Raw genomic sequence first — 14,591 nt, 5'->3', positions numbered from 1 at the left:
TTTGTTCAGCAGAGTCTTTATAGAAGTCACAGCCTTTCTTCTAATTGCTGCCATCTACAGTAAACGGGGACATCGTATCATGGAATGACACCTATAAGATAATTTAACTCCTATAAACTCTAAACAACTGTAAACTCTCAATTGATAGCAAAAGGCAATAAACACACACATTGGATGGAAGGTGACATTTTCACACCTTGAGGTAAAAATTGGGAACATCATACAAGGCAATAAACATATTCACATTTCCTAGGAATAAAGGGTTAAAAATGGAACGTACGTGCGACTGTAAAGTTGGTCATCAACATCAAATGTCCTTCTGAATTTTTACTTCCTTCTGTACCAGTATAAATAACGGTCAATAAAATGAAGCCAATGTATCACTGGCACCTCAAGTAGGGGAAGGCTCTGCAGAAGCCGGGGGCCACCATGTCTAAGTCTTTCATAATCTTCCTGATCTTCTCCAGCACATCAGTGGTGACCTACACAGCAGGCCAAGAACCAAACTATCCAAAGGGTATGTAACCTATAAAATACTTAAAGCAAGTGGAAATACCACTTCTCTAATGCAGTGCTGTATTTTGTGATGTCTCCAACTACTGTATCTCGTCTTTGAATTTGTCCCTTGGATCCTAAGCCCAGGCTTTACATGGGGGCTCGACTTTTGACTAAGGATTAAATTGATTAAGCTGTTGACAAAATTTCCCCAATATGGTATCTCTTTTTGGTCAAAAATAGGTCCAGGAGAGGTGAAAGGAATTTCCTTAACCCTCACAAACTATTTAAGACCAATAATCCCACTAAAAACATACCAAAAAAACACCCTAATCTTGATTTTCTTCTTAAATGTAATGCCACGTACACACGAGTGGACTTTTTCGACCGTACTGGTCCCACGGACCTTGTCTGGTGGACAATTCGACCGTGTGTGGGCTTCATCGGACCTGTAGCTGACTTTTTTGGTCAAAAATCTGACGGACTTTAGATTTGGAACATGTTTCAAATCTTTCCAACGAACTCGAGTCCAGTCGAAAAGTCTGCTCATCTGTATGCTAGTCCAACGGACGAAAACCAAAGCTAGGGCAGCTATTGGCTACTGGCTATGAATTCCTTAGTTTAGTCCGGTCGTACGTCATCATTTACGAATCCGTCGGACTTTGGTGTGATGGTGTGTAGGCAAGTCCGTTTGTTCAGAAAGTCTGCCGGAAGTCCAGTCCGGTCGAAAAGTCCACCCGTGTGTACGCAGCATAACTCGTTGCTCAGGCTGTGGCTCTGTACGAAGCATTTACTGCATGACAAGCTTCTATAGCAGGGATGCCTATATTGGATCTCACAGCTTTCTTTACTGAGGGTGAAGAGGAATCAGCTTCTTGAGTTCTGACACCAATAACAATATCAAAGATTTTTCCAGCCAAAAAATTATTGTTAGGTTTTGGATAGCATAGGGAAGGGTTAACATCTCTGTTACGTTTTTTTTTTTGCTATCTGTGCCCCTGTTCAGAAGATTCCAAGATTCCACCTCACTTTCTGTCCCTGTGACATTTGGATTGTGGACATTTTAGGTTGCCGTAGAAACAAGGATTTGTGATAAAGCTTCAGTGGAGACAACTTTTCCCATGATAAATCTTATACGAGTGAATTTCCCTTCCTAGGGGGAGATTTCCTTTCACTTCTTGTTGTCTCCAGTGGCGGCCCGTCCATAAGGGGCGCAGGGGTGCCGCCTTCCTTAATCCATGCACTCGGCCCCTAATCTACATGCAGGGTGCCGAACGCATGGATTTCAATGTTTGTTTGGTTTTTTGAAGCACATGATATATTAGATTAATATAGATTTTGATGACTCCCGGCCAATCGTGTCTCAGGACCCACTTCCTGTTCGGCCGGGAGGAGAAGCTCCAGCTCTTCCTGGATCCTCCTGGAGAGAGGAGCAGCAGCCCTACCCTGGATCCATGTCATCTTTCTCCTCACTGTAAGGCCGCCAAACCCCTGCCTTCCGATCCATCTCCCACAGAGGGGGGGTGGCGGCGGTGCGAGTGAGGGGGGCAGGTTTTTTTGCTGCCCCCCAGCCACAAAATATTAAGCAACGGCCACCACTGGTTGTCTCCCTCCATTTTAAGTATGAGTCATATGTAAGTCGGATGTATGTAACTCTGGCATTGCCTGTAGAGTATAATCCTTCAATTTCCTACGTAATAAAAAAAAAAAAAAAAAATCATAATTTACATGATGGCAAAAAGTCTAATGCCCTGTACACACGATCGGACATTCCGACAACAAAATCCATCAGATTTTTACCGACGGATGTTGGCTCAAACTTGTCTTGCATACACACGATCGCACAAAGTTGGTCGGAAATTCCGAACGCCAAGAACGCGGTGACGTACAACACGCACGACGAGCCGAGAAAAAATTAAGTTCAATAGCCAGTGCTGCTCTTCTGCTTGATTCCGAGCATGCGTGGCACTGTGTGTGTCAGAATTGTCTACACACGATCGGAATTTACGTGATTGGATTTTGTTGTCGGAAAATTTTATAGCCTGCTCTCAAACTTTGTGTGTCGGAAATTCCGATGGAAACTGTCCGATGGAGCCTACACACGGTCGGAATTTCTGACAACAAGCTCCGATCGTCCGAAAGTCCGACCGTGTGTACAGGGCATAAGCCTAAATTTCCTCCACCATGTGATAATGCAGGATAATAATCTTCAACATCAACGGCCCTTCGCCGCACTCAGGAAACGCACTTACCAAAGGTGCATGCCTAACAAAGAAAATTAGGCAGACACATCTCAGATGGTTCCAGGATCAAAACAAAAAAGATCTCTATTTCGGAAACGCAAGCGCTGATGTCCTCATTCCAATTCATGGAGTGGTATGCTAAAATGGAGTTGAGGGATGCGCTGGGAAAACTAAAGGTCACCCAGACCAAGGCCTTACCTGGCCCTGACCTTATTCTCTCTAGAAGTTCTTAGATGTTACCCCAGGGATAATGGTTTATTAGGAAAGGGGTTGCTCTGGATGTTACAATTCTATTCCTTTTCTGTAATCTTTTATTACATACTGTATATAGGATTGTTTGTTTTCTTTTCTGGTGATAGTAATCAAGCACTATTTTTATTGTTCATCCACGTTTTCGAGTAAAGACTTGAAGGAAACTTCTCCGGGTCTGGTAGCACTCCCTCTATAGTTTTTGCTAAACAGGCAATTCCCTCTCTGGGGCTTGATAGTCCTTATGAAATTGGCCGCTGTATACCCATTATTGTGTGATAAGGCTTTTCTTTGCTTTCCTTCTCTCTGAAGGCTTTTTAGCTTTTATATTTTATATTATATTATATTTTTTTAAAAATATATATGTGTATATTATTATTATATTATTATACAGGATTTATGTAGCGCCAACAGTTTACGCAGTGCTTTTCAATATAAAAAGGAGACAATACAGTTAAAATACAATAAAATACAAGAGGATTAAGAGGGCCCTGCTTAGAAGAGCTTACTAACTAATAGGGTGGGGCAGGTGGCACAAAAGGTTGTAACTGTGGGGAATGAGCTGATGGAAGTGGTAGGAAATTAGTTGGAGACGTGATAGGCTTTTCTGAAGAGATGAGTTTTCAGGGATCGCCTGAGGGTAACAAGAGTAGGGGATAGCCGGACCAGTGGAGGTAGCGAGTTCCAGAGGATGGGAGAGGCTCTGGAGAAATCCTGGAGATGAGCATGGGAGGTAGAGACGAGAGAGCTTGAGAGTAGAAAGTCTTGAGAAGAGCAGAGAGGACGATTTGGGTGATATTTGGAGACAAGATTGGTGATGTAGCTCGGGGCAGAGTTGTGAATGGCTTTGTATGTTGTGGTTAGTATTTTGAATTGAATTCGCTGGGTGATTGGGAGCCAGTGCAGGGATAGGAGGAGAGGGGTGGTGGACACTGAACGGTTGGTAAGGTGGATAAGTCTGGCATATATATATATATATATATATATATATATATATATATATATATATATACAGTATCTCACAAAAGTAAGTACACCCCTCAGTCACATTTGTGTAAATCTTTTCTTCTATCTTTTCATGCAACAACACTGAAGAAATGACACTTTGCTACAAGGTAAAGTAGTGAGTGTACAGCTTGTATAACAGTGTAAATTTGCTGTCCCCTCAAAATAACTCAACACACAGCCATTAATGTCTAAACCGCTGGCAACAAAAGTCAGTACACCCCTATGTGAAAACGTCTATATTGGGCCCAAAGTATCAATATTTTGTGTGGCCACCATTTTTTTCCAGCACTGCCTTAACCCTCTTGGGCATGGAGTTCACCAGAGCTTCACAGATTGCCACTGGAGTTCTCTTCCACTCCTCCATGACGACATCACGGAGCTGGTGGATGTTAGAGACCTTGTGCTCCTCCACCTTCCGTTTGAGGATGTCCCACAGATGATCAATAGGGTTTAGGTCTGGAGACATGCTTGGCCAGTCCATCACCTTTACCCTCAACTTCTTTAGCAAGGCAGTGGTGGTCTTAGAGGTGTGTTTGAGGTCATTATCATGTTGGAATACTGCCCTGCGGCCCAGTCTCTGAAGGGAGGGGATCATGCTCTGCTTCAGTATGTCACAGTACATGTTGGCATTCATGGTTCCCTCAAAGAACTGTAGCTCCCCAGTACGGGCAACACTCATGCAGCCCCAGACCATGACGCTCCCACCACCATGCTTGACTGTAGACAAGACACACTTGTCTTTGTCCTCCTCACCTGGTTGCCATCACACACGCTTGACACCATCTGAACTAAATAAGTTTATCTGGTCTTGGTCTGAGCACTGACCCCCCACCCCTTCAACCTCTGCAGCAATGCTGGCAGCACTCATACGTCTATTTCCCAAAGACAACCTCTGGATATGACGCTGAGCACGTGATCTCAACTTCTTTGGTGGACCATGGCGAGGCCTGTTCTGAGTGGAACCTGTCCTGTTATACCGCTGTATGGTCTTGGCCACCGTGCTGCTGCTCAGTTTCAGGGTCTTGGTAATCTTCTTATAGCCTAGACCATCTTTATGTAGAGCAGCAATTATTTTTTTCAGATCCTCAGAGAGTTCTTTGCCATGAGGTGCCATAGTTACATAGTTAGTCAGGTTGAAAAAAGACACAAGTCCATCCAGTTCAACTTTAAAAACAATAAATGAATAAAATAAAAAATATTGCACAATCCAATATACCCAATTTTATACCCACAGTTGATCCAGAGGAAGGCAAAAAAACCCAGCAGAGCATGCTCCAATTTGCTACAGCAGGGGAAAAAATTCCTTCCTGATCCCCCGAGAGGCAATCGGATTTTCCCTGGATCAACTTTACCTATAAATGTTAGTACCCAGTTATATTCTGTACATTTAGGAAAGAATACAGGACTTTCCTAAAACAATCTACTGAGCTGGCCAGAACCACCTCTGGAGGGAGTCTATTCCACATTTTCACAGTTCTTACCGTGAAGAAACCTTTCCATATTTGGAGATGAAATCTCTTTTCCTCTAGACGTAAAGAGTGCCCCTGTGTCCTCTGGGTTGACCGTAAAGAGAATAACTCAACACCAAGTTCACTATATGGACCCCTTATATATTTGAACATGTTGATCATTTCCCCCTTATTCTCCTCTTCTCAAGAGTTAATAAATTCAGTTCCTCTAATCTTTCCTCATAGCTGAGCTCCTCCATCAGTTTAGTTGCCTTTCTCTGCACTTTCTCCAGTTCCCTGATATCCTGGTGCCCAAAACTGAACTGCATATTCCAGATGAGGTCTTACTAATGATTTGTACAGATGATATCTCTCTCTCTCTCTGGAGTCCATACCTCTCTTAATACAAGAAAGGACTTTGCTCTCTTTGGAAACTGCAGCTTGGCATTGCATGTTATTATTGAGCTTATGATCTACCAAAACCCCCAGATCCTTCTCCACCACGGATTACCCCAGTTGTACTCCCCCTAGTATGTATTATGCATATTCTTAGCCCCCAAGAGCATAACTTTACATTTCTCAACATTAAACCTCATCTGCCACATAGTCGCCCAATCAGACAGTGCATTGAGGTCGGCTTGTAAATTGGAGACATCCTGTAAGGACGTTATTCCACTGCATAGTTTAGTGTCATCTACAAAGACAGAAATGTTACTTTTGATCCCAGACCCTATATCATTTATAAAGATAATAAAAAGTAAGGGTCCCAGCACTGAACCTTGGGGTACACCACTGATAACCCTAGACCATTCAGAGTAAGAATCATTAACCACGACTCTCTGAATTCTTTTAGCCAGTTTTCTATCCATTTACAAACTGATATTTCTAAGCCTGTAGACTTTACCTTACACATGTATAGCACGTCCACAGCCACCCCTCTGTCCAAGTATACCATGTCCACAGCCACCCCTCTGTCCAAGTATACCACATCCACAGCCACCCCTCTGTCCAAGTATACCATGTCCACAGCCACCCCTCTGTCCAAGTATACCACGTCCCCAGCCACCCCTCTGTCCAAGTATACCACGTCCCCAGCCACCCTTCTGTCCAAGGTTTTACTTACCTCCTCATAAAAAGAAATCAGGTTTGTCTGACAACCTCTGTCTTTCATGAATCCATGCTGTCTGTTGCTTAAAATGTTTTTTTTTTCCAGTAAGAACTTGTCTATGTGGTCTTTTATTAAATGCTCCAGTATCTTCCCGACTATAGAAGTTAAACTAACAGGTCTATAGTTACTTGGTAAAGACTTTGATCCCTTTTTAAATATAGGCACCACGTTCGCCCTGCGCCAATCCAGTGGTACTATTCCCGTCATTAATGAGTCCCTAAAAATTACATACAATGGCTTTGTAATTACAGAGCTCAATTCTTTTAGGGGTGGATGCCATCTGGTCCAGGCTCTTTATCCACCTTTATTCTGTCTAAATATTTCTGGACCTTATCACTTTTGAGCCATTGTGGATCATACCACCCCCATTATGGACATGAGCTCCCCCCCATGCTCCTTTGTATACACAGAACTGAAGAAAGTATTTAATAAATCAGCCTTCTCTTTGTCCCCAGTCACCTCTCCAGATTATTTTGTAAAGGGCCTACATGCTCAGACCTGACTTTTTTTACTATTTTTTTTTACTATTAATATATTTGAAGAATTTTTGGGGGTTTGTCCTACTATCTTTTGCAATCTGTCGTTCGTTTTGAATTTTTGCACCCTTGATTTCCTTTTTACATATTCTGTTAAATTCTTTGTAACATTTAAACGACACTAGTGTTCCTTCATTTTTATATTTTTTAAAGGCTCTTTTCTTATTGTTTATAGTAGGGATGAGCTTCGAGATCGAGTCGAATGCATGTTCGACTGGAATATCGTCTGTTTGCCAGTTCGCCGAACAGCGAACAATTTGGGGTGTTCGCGGCAAATTCGAAAGCCGCGGAACACCCTTTAAAATCTATGGGAGGAATCAAAAGTGCTAATTTTAAAGGCTTATATGCATTGTATTGTCATAAAAAGTGTTTGGGGACCTGGGTCCTGCCCCAGGGGACATGTATCAATGCAAAAAAAAAATTTTAAAAGTGGCCTTTTTTTTCGGGAGCAGTGATTTTAATAATGCTTAAAGTGAAACAATAAAAGTGTAATATCCCTTTAAATTTCATACCTGGGGGTGTCTATAGTATGCCTGTAAAGGGGCGCATGTTTCCTGTGTTTAGAACAGTCTGACAGCAAAATGACATTTCAAAGGAAAAAAAGTCATTTAAAACTACTCGCGGCTATTAATGAATTGTCGGTCCCACAATACACATAAAAGTTAATTGATAAAAACGGCATGGGATTTCCCCACAGGGGAACCCCGAACCATAATTAAAAAAAAAAATGGCGTGGGGGTCCCCTTCAAAATCCATACCAGGCCCTTCAGGTCTGGTATGGATTTTAAGGGGAACCCTGCGCCAAAATAAAAAAAAACGGTGTCGGGGTCCCCCCAAAAATCCATACCAGACCCTTATCCGAGCACGCAACCTGGCAGGCCGCAGGAAAAGAGGGGGGATGAGAGAGCACCCCCCCTCCCGAACTGTACCAGGCCACATGCCCTCAACATTGGGTGGGTGCTTTGGGGTAGCGGCCGGTGGTTGTGGGGGTCTGCGGGCGGGGGGCTTATCAGAATCTGTAAGCCCCCTTTAACAAGGGGACCCCCAGATCCCGGCCCTCCCCCCTGTGTGAAATGGTAAGGGGGTACAAGAGTACCCCTACAATTTCACAAAAAACTGTCAAAAATGTTAAAAATGACAAGAGACAGTTTTTGACAATTCCTTTATTTATAGTCTACTTTCCATCTTCTTCAGGTCTTCTTCCTTCTTCCTTTGGCTTCTTCCTCCATCTTCTTCTTTGGGGGGCCGCTACCCAAAAGCACCCTCCCAATGTTGAGGGCATGTGGCCTGGTATGGTTCAGGAGGGGGGCGCTCTCTCATCCCCCCTCTTTTCCTGTGGCCTGCCAGGTTGCGTGCTCGGATAAGGGTATGGATTTTTGGGGGGACGCCACGCCATTTTTTTTATAATTTTGGTGCAGGGTTCCTCTTAAAATCTATACCAGACCTGAAGGGCCTTTAGGAATTTAGGGGAACCCCAGTGGCATTTTTTTCAAATTTTGGTTCGGGGTTCCCCTGTGGGGAATTTCCATGCCGTTTTTATCAATGAACTTTTATGTGTATTGTCGGACCGGCAATTCATTAATAGCCGCGAGTAGTTTTAAATGACTTTTCTTCCTTTGAAATGTCATTTTGCTGTCAGACTGTTCTAAACACAGGAAACATGCGCCCCTTTACAGGCATACTATAGACACCCCCCAGGTACGAAATTTAAAGGAATATTACACTTTTATTGTTTCACTTTAAGCATTATTAAAATCACTGCTCCTGAAAAAATGGCTGTTTTTAAAAGTTTTTTTTGCATTGATCCATGTCCCCTGGGGCAGGACCCGGGTCCCCAAACACTTTTTATGACAATAACTTGCATATAAGCCTTTAAAATTAGCACTTTTAAATATTCATGTTCGAGTCCCATAGATTTTAACGGTGTTTGCGTGTTCGAACAAATTTTTTGCCTGTTCACATGTTCTGGTGCGAACCGAACCGGGGGGTGTTCGGCTCATCCCTAGTTTATAGCTTGTATAGCTTATAGCCATGTTGAACTTCCAGTGACCAGTATGAGAGAGTGAGAGCGATAACACCAAATTTAACACACCTGCTCCCCATTCACGCCCGAGACCTTGTAACACTAAAGAGTCACATGACACCTGGGAGGGAAAACGGGTAATTGGGCCCAATTTGGACATTTTCACTTAGGGGTGTACTGACTTTTGTTGCCAGTGGTTTAGACATTAATGGCTGTGTGTTGAGTTATTTTGAAGGGACAGCAAATTTACACTGTTATACAAGCTGTACACTCACTATTTTACATTGTAGCCAAGTGTCATTTCTTCAGTGTTGTCACATGAAAAGATAGAAGAAAAGATTTACACAAATGTGACTGAGGGGTGTACTTACTGTGATACTGTATGTATAATATATATCAGCCTTGTTCTGTTGTTATATTTATATTTCTGAGGTTTGATTAATGTATACAGTAGCTGCTGATTATTACTGTTTTCTACACTTTTACAAAGGTTTTTCTTTTATTTAGCATGGAAGGGCTTTGTTCAATATTTAAACAGTATAAACAATAAACACAAATGGCAAGTAAACTGCCTTGCTTTATAGTTTATTGTTATTATTATTATTATTTTTATATAACAGGGGTCTCCAAACTTTCTAAACAAAGGGCCAGTTTTTACTTCCCTAAAATTCTGTGTTGTCGGTTCACAAAAGGACTCGGGATCTGAGTGCATTTGTGTCAGATCAGTAAATATTCTCTCTTCTTGCAGGGTCTTGAAAGGTATAAAACACGGGGAAATGTGGATGTATTTGGGAGATGTACTGCGTGTTATTATTTTTGCATCGATATAAGTTTTAAACCAAAATTGAATACGTTATGAAATGCAATGTCTAGGCTTTATTTTATTGAGCAATCGGGGAATTTTGGATCACCCTTCCTACCACCGCTTATAGGCAAAGAAAATGCTATTTTGTTCAGCAGAGTCTTTATAGAAGTCACAGCCTTTCTTCTAATTGCTGCCATCTACAGTAAACGGGGACATTGTATCATGGAATGACACCTATAAGATAATTTATTTTCTATAATCTCTAAGCAACTCTAAACTCTCAATGGATAGCCAAAGGCAATAAACACACACATTGGATGGAAGGCGACACTTTCACACCTTGAGATAAAAATTGGGAACATCATACAAGGCAATAAACATATTCACATTTCCTAGGGTTAAAGGATTAAAAATGGAACGTACGTGCGACTTTAAAGTTGGTCATCAACATCAAATGACCTTCTGAATTTTTACTTCCTTCTGTATCAGTATAAATAACGTGAACTTAGGCCAATGTAACACTGGCACCTCAAGTAGGGGAAGGCTCTGGAGAAGCCGGGGCCACCATGTTTAAGTCTTTCATAATCTTCCTGATCTTCTCCAGCACATCAGTGGTGACCTACACAGCAGGCCAAGAACCAAACTATCCAAATGGTATGTAGCCTATACAATGCTTAAAGCAAGTGGAAATACCACTTCTCTAATGCAGTGCTGTATTTTGTGATGTCTCCAACTATCTTGTCTTTGAATGACTCCCTTGGATCCTAAGCCCAGGCTTTATATGGAGCTCGACTTTTGACTAATGCCGCGTACACACGAGCGGAGTTTTTAGCATCAAAGGTCCAACGGTCTTTCCGACGGACTTTCGACGGAGTTTCAACGGACTTTCGAACGACTGGACTTGCCCACACACGAACGGACTAAAGTCCGGTCGAAAGTCCGTTGGTTTCAACGTGATGACGTATGAAGGGACTAGAATAAGGAAGTTCATAGCCAGTAGCTGCCCCTTTTTTTCTGTTAGACTAGCATACAGATGAACGGATTTTTCGACCGGACTTGAGTCCGTCGGAAAGATTTGAAACATGTTCTAAATCCAAAGTCCGTTTGATTTTCGACAGAAAAAATCAGCTGAAGGTCCAATGAAGCCCACACATGGTCGGACCAGTCCGGTGGAAAAGTCTGGTCATGTGTCCACGGCTTTAGGATTAAATGAATTAAGCTGTTGACAAAATTTCACCAATATGGTATCTCTTTTTGGTCAAAAACAGGTCCAGGAGAGGTGTGAGGTGTAGGTAACTCGGAGACTGCCTGTAGAGTATAATCCTACAATTTCCTCCACCAACATCAAGAAATTTATAAATCATAATGTATGTGATGGCAAAAAGTCAAATTGTGTGTCATCTTTAAATTTCCTCCACCATGTGATAATGCAGGATAGTAATCTTCAACACCAACTGCCCTTCACCGCACTCAGGAAACGCACTTAGCAAAGGTGCGTGCCTAACAAAGAAAATTAGGCAGACACATCTCAGATGGTTCCAGGATCAAAACAAGATAGATCTCTATTTCGGAAACGCAAGCGCTGATGTCCTCATTCCAATTCATGGAGTGGTATGCTAAAACGGAGTTTAGGGATGCGCTCGGAAAACTAAAGGTCACCCAGACCAAGGCCTTACCTGGCCCTGACCTTATTCTCTCTAGAAGTTCTTAGATGTTACCTCAGGGATAATGGTTCATTAGGAAAAGGGGTTGCTCTGGATGTTACGATTCTATTCCTTTTCTGTAATCTTTTATTACATACTGTATATAGGATTGTTTGTTTTCTTTTCTGGTGATAGTAATCAAGCACTATTTTTATTGTTCATCCACGTTTCCGAGTAAAGACTTGGAGGAGACTTCTCCGGGTCTGGTGGCACTCCCTCTATAGCTTTTGCTAAACAGGCAATTCCCTCTCTGGGGCTTGATAGTCCTTATGAAATTGCCCGCTGTATACCCATTATTGTGTGATAAGGCTTATTATTCCTTTTCTGTAATCTTTTATCACTTACTGTGTATAAGATTGTTTTCTTTTCTGGGAATAGTAGTTGGGCACTATTTTTATTGTTCATCCACGTTTCCTAAGGGGGGGGTCCTGAAAAGACTTGGAGGAGACTTCTCCGGATCTGGTAGCACTCTCTCTATAGCTTATACTGAACAGGCAATTCCCTCTCTGGGGCTTGATAGTCCTTATGAAATTGCCCGCTGTATACCCATTATTGTGTGATAAGGCTTATTATTCCTTTTCTGTAATCTTTTATCACTTACTGTGTATAAGATTGTTTTCTTTTCTGGGAATAGTAGTTGGGCACTATTTTTATTGTTCATCCACGTTTCCTAAGGGGGGGGTCCTGAAAAGACTTGGAGGAGACTTCTCCGGATCTGGTAGCACTCTCTCTATAGCTTATACTGAACAGGCAATTCCCTCTCTGGGGCTTGATAGTCCTTATGAAATTGTCCTCTGTATACCCATTATTGTGTGATAAGGCTTTTCTTTGATTTCCTTCACTCTGAATCCTAGTTAGCCTTATGCTTATGAGATATTTTGTATTTCTAATGTAAAAAAATCAATACAAATGAAGAAAAAAAACAATATATATCAGCCTTGTTTTGTTGATATATTTATATTTCTGAGGTTTGATGAGTATATAGCTGCTGATTATTACTGTTTTCTACACTTTTACATTGGGTGATTTTTGTATTGGTGTGGAAGGGCTTTGTGCAATTTTTAAACAGTATGAACAATAAATATCCATGGCAAGTAAACTGCCTTTCTTTATAGTTATTATTATTAATAATTTTATATAACAGGGGTCTTCAAACTTTCTAAACAGAGGGCAAATTTACTATCCTTCAGACTTTAGGGGGGCTGAACTAGGGCCATTGGTAGTAAAAAAATGTCCTGGCATCCAATAGGAGTAAACAATGCCCCTTCATTGGTGTCAGTGGGAGGACTAGTACCCTATTCTTAATGTCATTGGGAGGAATAGTGCCCCATCATTGATGTCAGTTGGAGGAATAGTGCCCCATCGTTGGTGTCAGTTGGAGGAATAGTGCCCCATCGTTGGTGTCAGTTGGAGGAATAGTGCCCCATCATTCGTGTAAGTTGGAGGAATAGTGCCCCATCATTGGTGTCAGTGGGAGGAATAGTGCCCCATCATTGGTGTCAGTGGGAGGAATAGTGCCCCATCATTGGTGTCAGTGGGAGGAATAGTGCCCCATCATTGGTGTCAGTGGGAGGAATAGTGTCCCATCATTGGTATCAGTGGGAGGAATAGTGTCCCATTGTTGGTGTCAGTTGGAGGAATAGTACCCCATCATTGGTGTCAGTGGGAGGAATAGTGTCCCATTGTTGGTGTCAGTTGGAGGAATAGTACCCCATCATTGGTGTCAGTGGGAGGAATAGTGCCCCATAGTTAGTGTCAGTGGGAGGAATAGTGTCCCATCGTTGGTGTCAGTTGGATGAATAGTGCCCCATCATTGGTGTCAGTTTGAGTAATAGTGCCCCATGGTTGGTGTCAATGGAAGGAATCCTGCCCCATTGTTGGGGTCAGTGGGAGGAATTTTGTCTTTTTGTTGGTGTCTGTGGGAGGATTAGTGCCCCATTGTTGGTGTCAGTGGAGGAATAGTGCCCCATTGTTTGTATCAATGGAAGTAATTAGGCCTCATCGCTGGTTTCAGTGGGAAGAGTTGTGGCCTTTTGATGGGGTCAGTGGGAGAATTAGTGCCCCATTGTTGGTGTCAGCGACAGGACTTATGCCCCATTGTTGGTGTCAGTGGATGTTATAGAGCCCAAAGAGCCAGATAAAGGTAAGTGAAGGGCTGCAACCTCCCCCCCCCCCCCAGCTGCATTTTGCAGACCACTGTTATATAGGATTTATATAGTGCCAATGGTTTGCACTGTGCTTTACTAAATAAAGGGAGACAGTACAGTTACAATAATCTTCATCATTCCTGGACTGAGAAGAAGATCATCAAGCATGGTTTGAGTTTAAATAGCTTCAGTGAAAAGCAAAGGAGACATTGGGGACCCCTAATATCTCATTAAAAAGAACTTTTCACTTTCTTTTATGCCATCCCCAGATAGCGAGGATAACTTGCCACAAATGTCACAAATGCGTGGCGGTGTTGAATTGTAAGTCTGGTAACTTGCTGCACATTTTCACTGACAAGTTGTAAACAAAATTTCAGGAAATATGATACAGCGCTGCGCTAAACAAACTAAGTAAGCAGCCAACACACCCGTAGACTCAGGGAAAACAAAACAACTAAAAAATGCACAGTGTGGCGCTATTAAGTGAATACAATATAAAAAAAGTAAGCATAAATATTTAAATCAAAAACATCTCATGTGAGCATTTGTGACAGTGACTAGTGAAAAAGTAACACATATGTGTATATAGATGAATTACGCATCAAAGGCAAAATCAAATATAGAGTCCATAACACCAAAAGAAAAGTCCGTGATAGCAGTGTGTAAATGGTATACAGGTATACTTCTTGTATATGCAGGAAGATCAATTAGACCCGGTAGCCTGGTAGATGAATGGACCTTAAACGACCAGAGGTGCACAGAAATT

The 14,591-nt window shown here is 42.1% G+C and overlaps 1 protein-coding gene across 2 annotated transcripts in view; it reads left to right on the top strand.

The window, feature by feature from the left end:
* The first annotated feature begins 361 nt into the window (after window positions 1-361).
* The window catches only part of LOC141148141 (uromodulin-like), an 87,032-nt gene continuing 72,802 nt past the window's right edge, over window positions 362-14,591 (top strand). The window contains exon 1 of one of the 2 annotated variants that reach the window (XM_073635328.1): window positions 362-517. In XM_073635328.1, coding sequence (XP_073491429.1) covers window positions 430-517 — 88 coding nt within the window. In that variant the 5' untranslated portion in view covers window positions 362-429. Of the gene's footprint in view, window positions 518-10,526; window positions 10,630-14,591 lie in introns of those variants that run through there. The other variant, XM_073635329.1, reaches the window with a different exon arrangement.

This window comes from Aquarana catesbeiana, linkage group LG06 (genome assembly GCF_042186555.1).
Source record: "Aquarana catesbeiana isolate 2022-GZ linkage group LG06, ASM4218655v1, whole genome shotgun sequence".
Taxonomy (NCBI): domain Eukaryota; kingdom Metazoa; phylum Chordata; class Amphibia; order Anura; family Ranidae; genus Aquarana; species Aquarana catesbeiana.
This window is presented reverse-complemented; position numbering and strand designations above follow the sequence as displayed.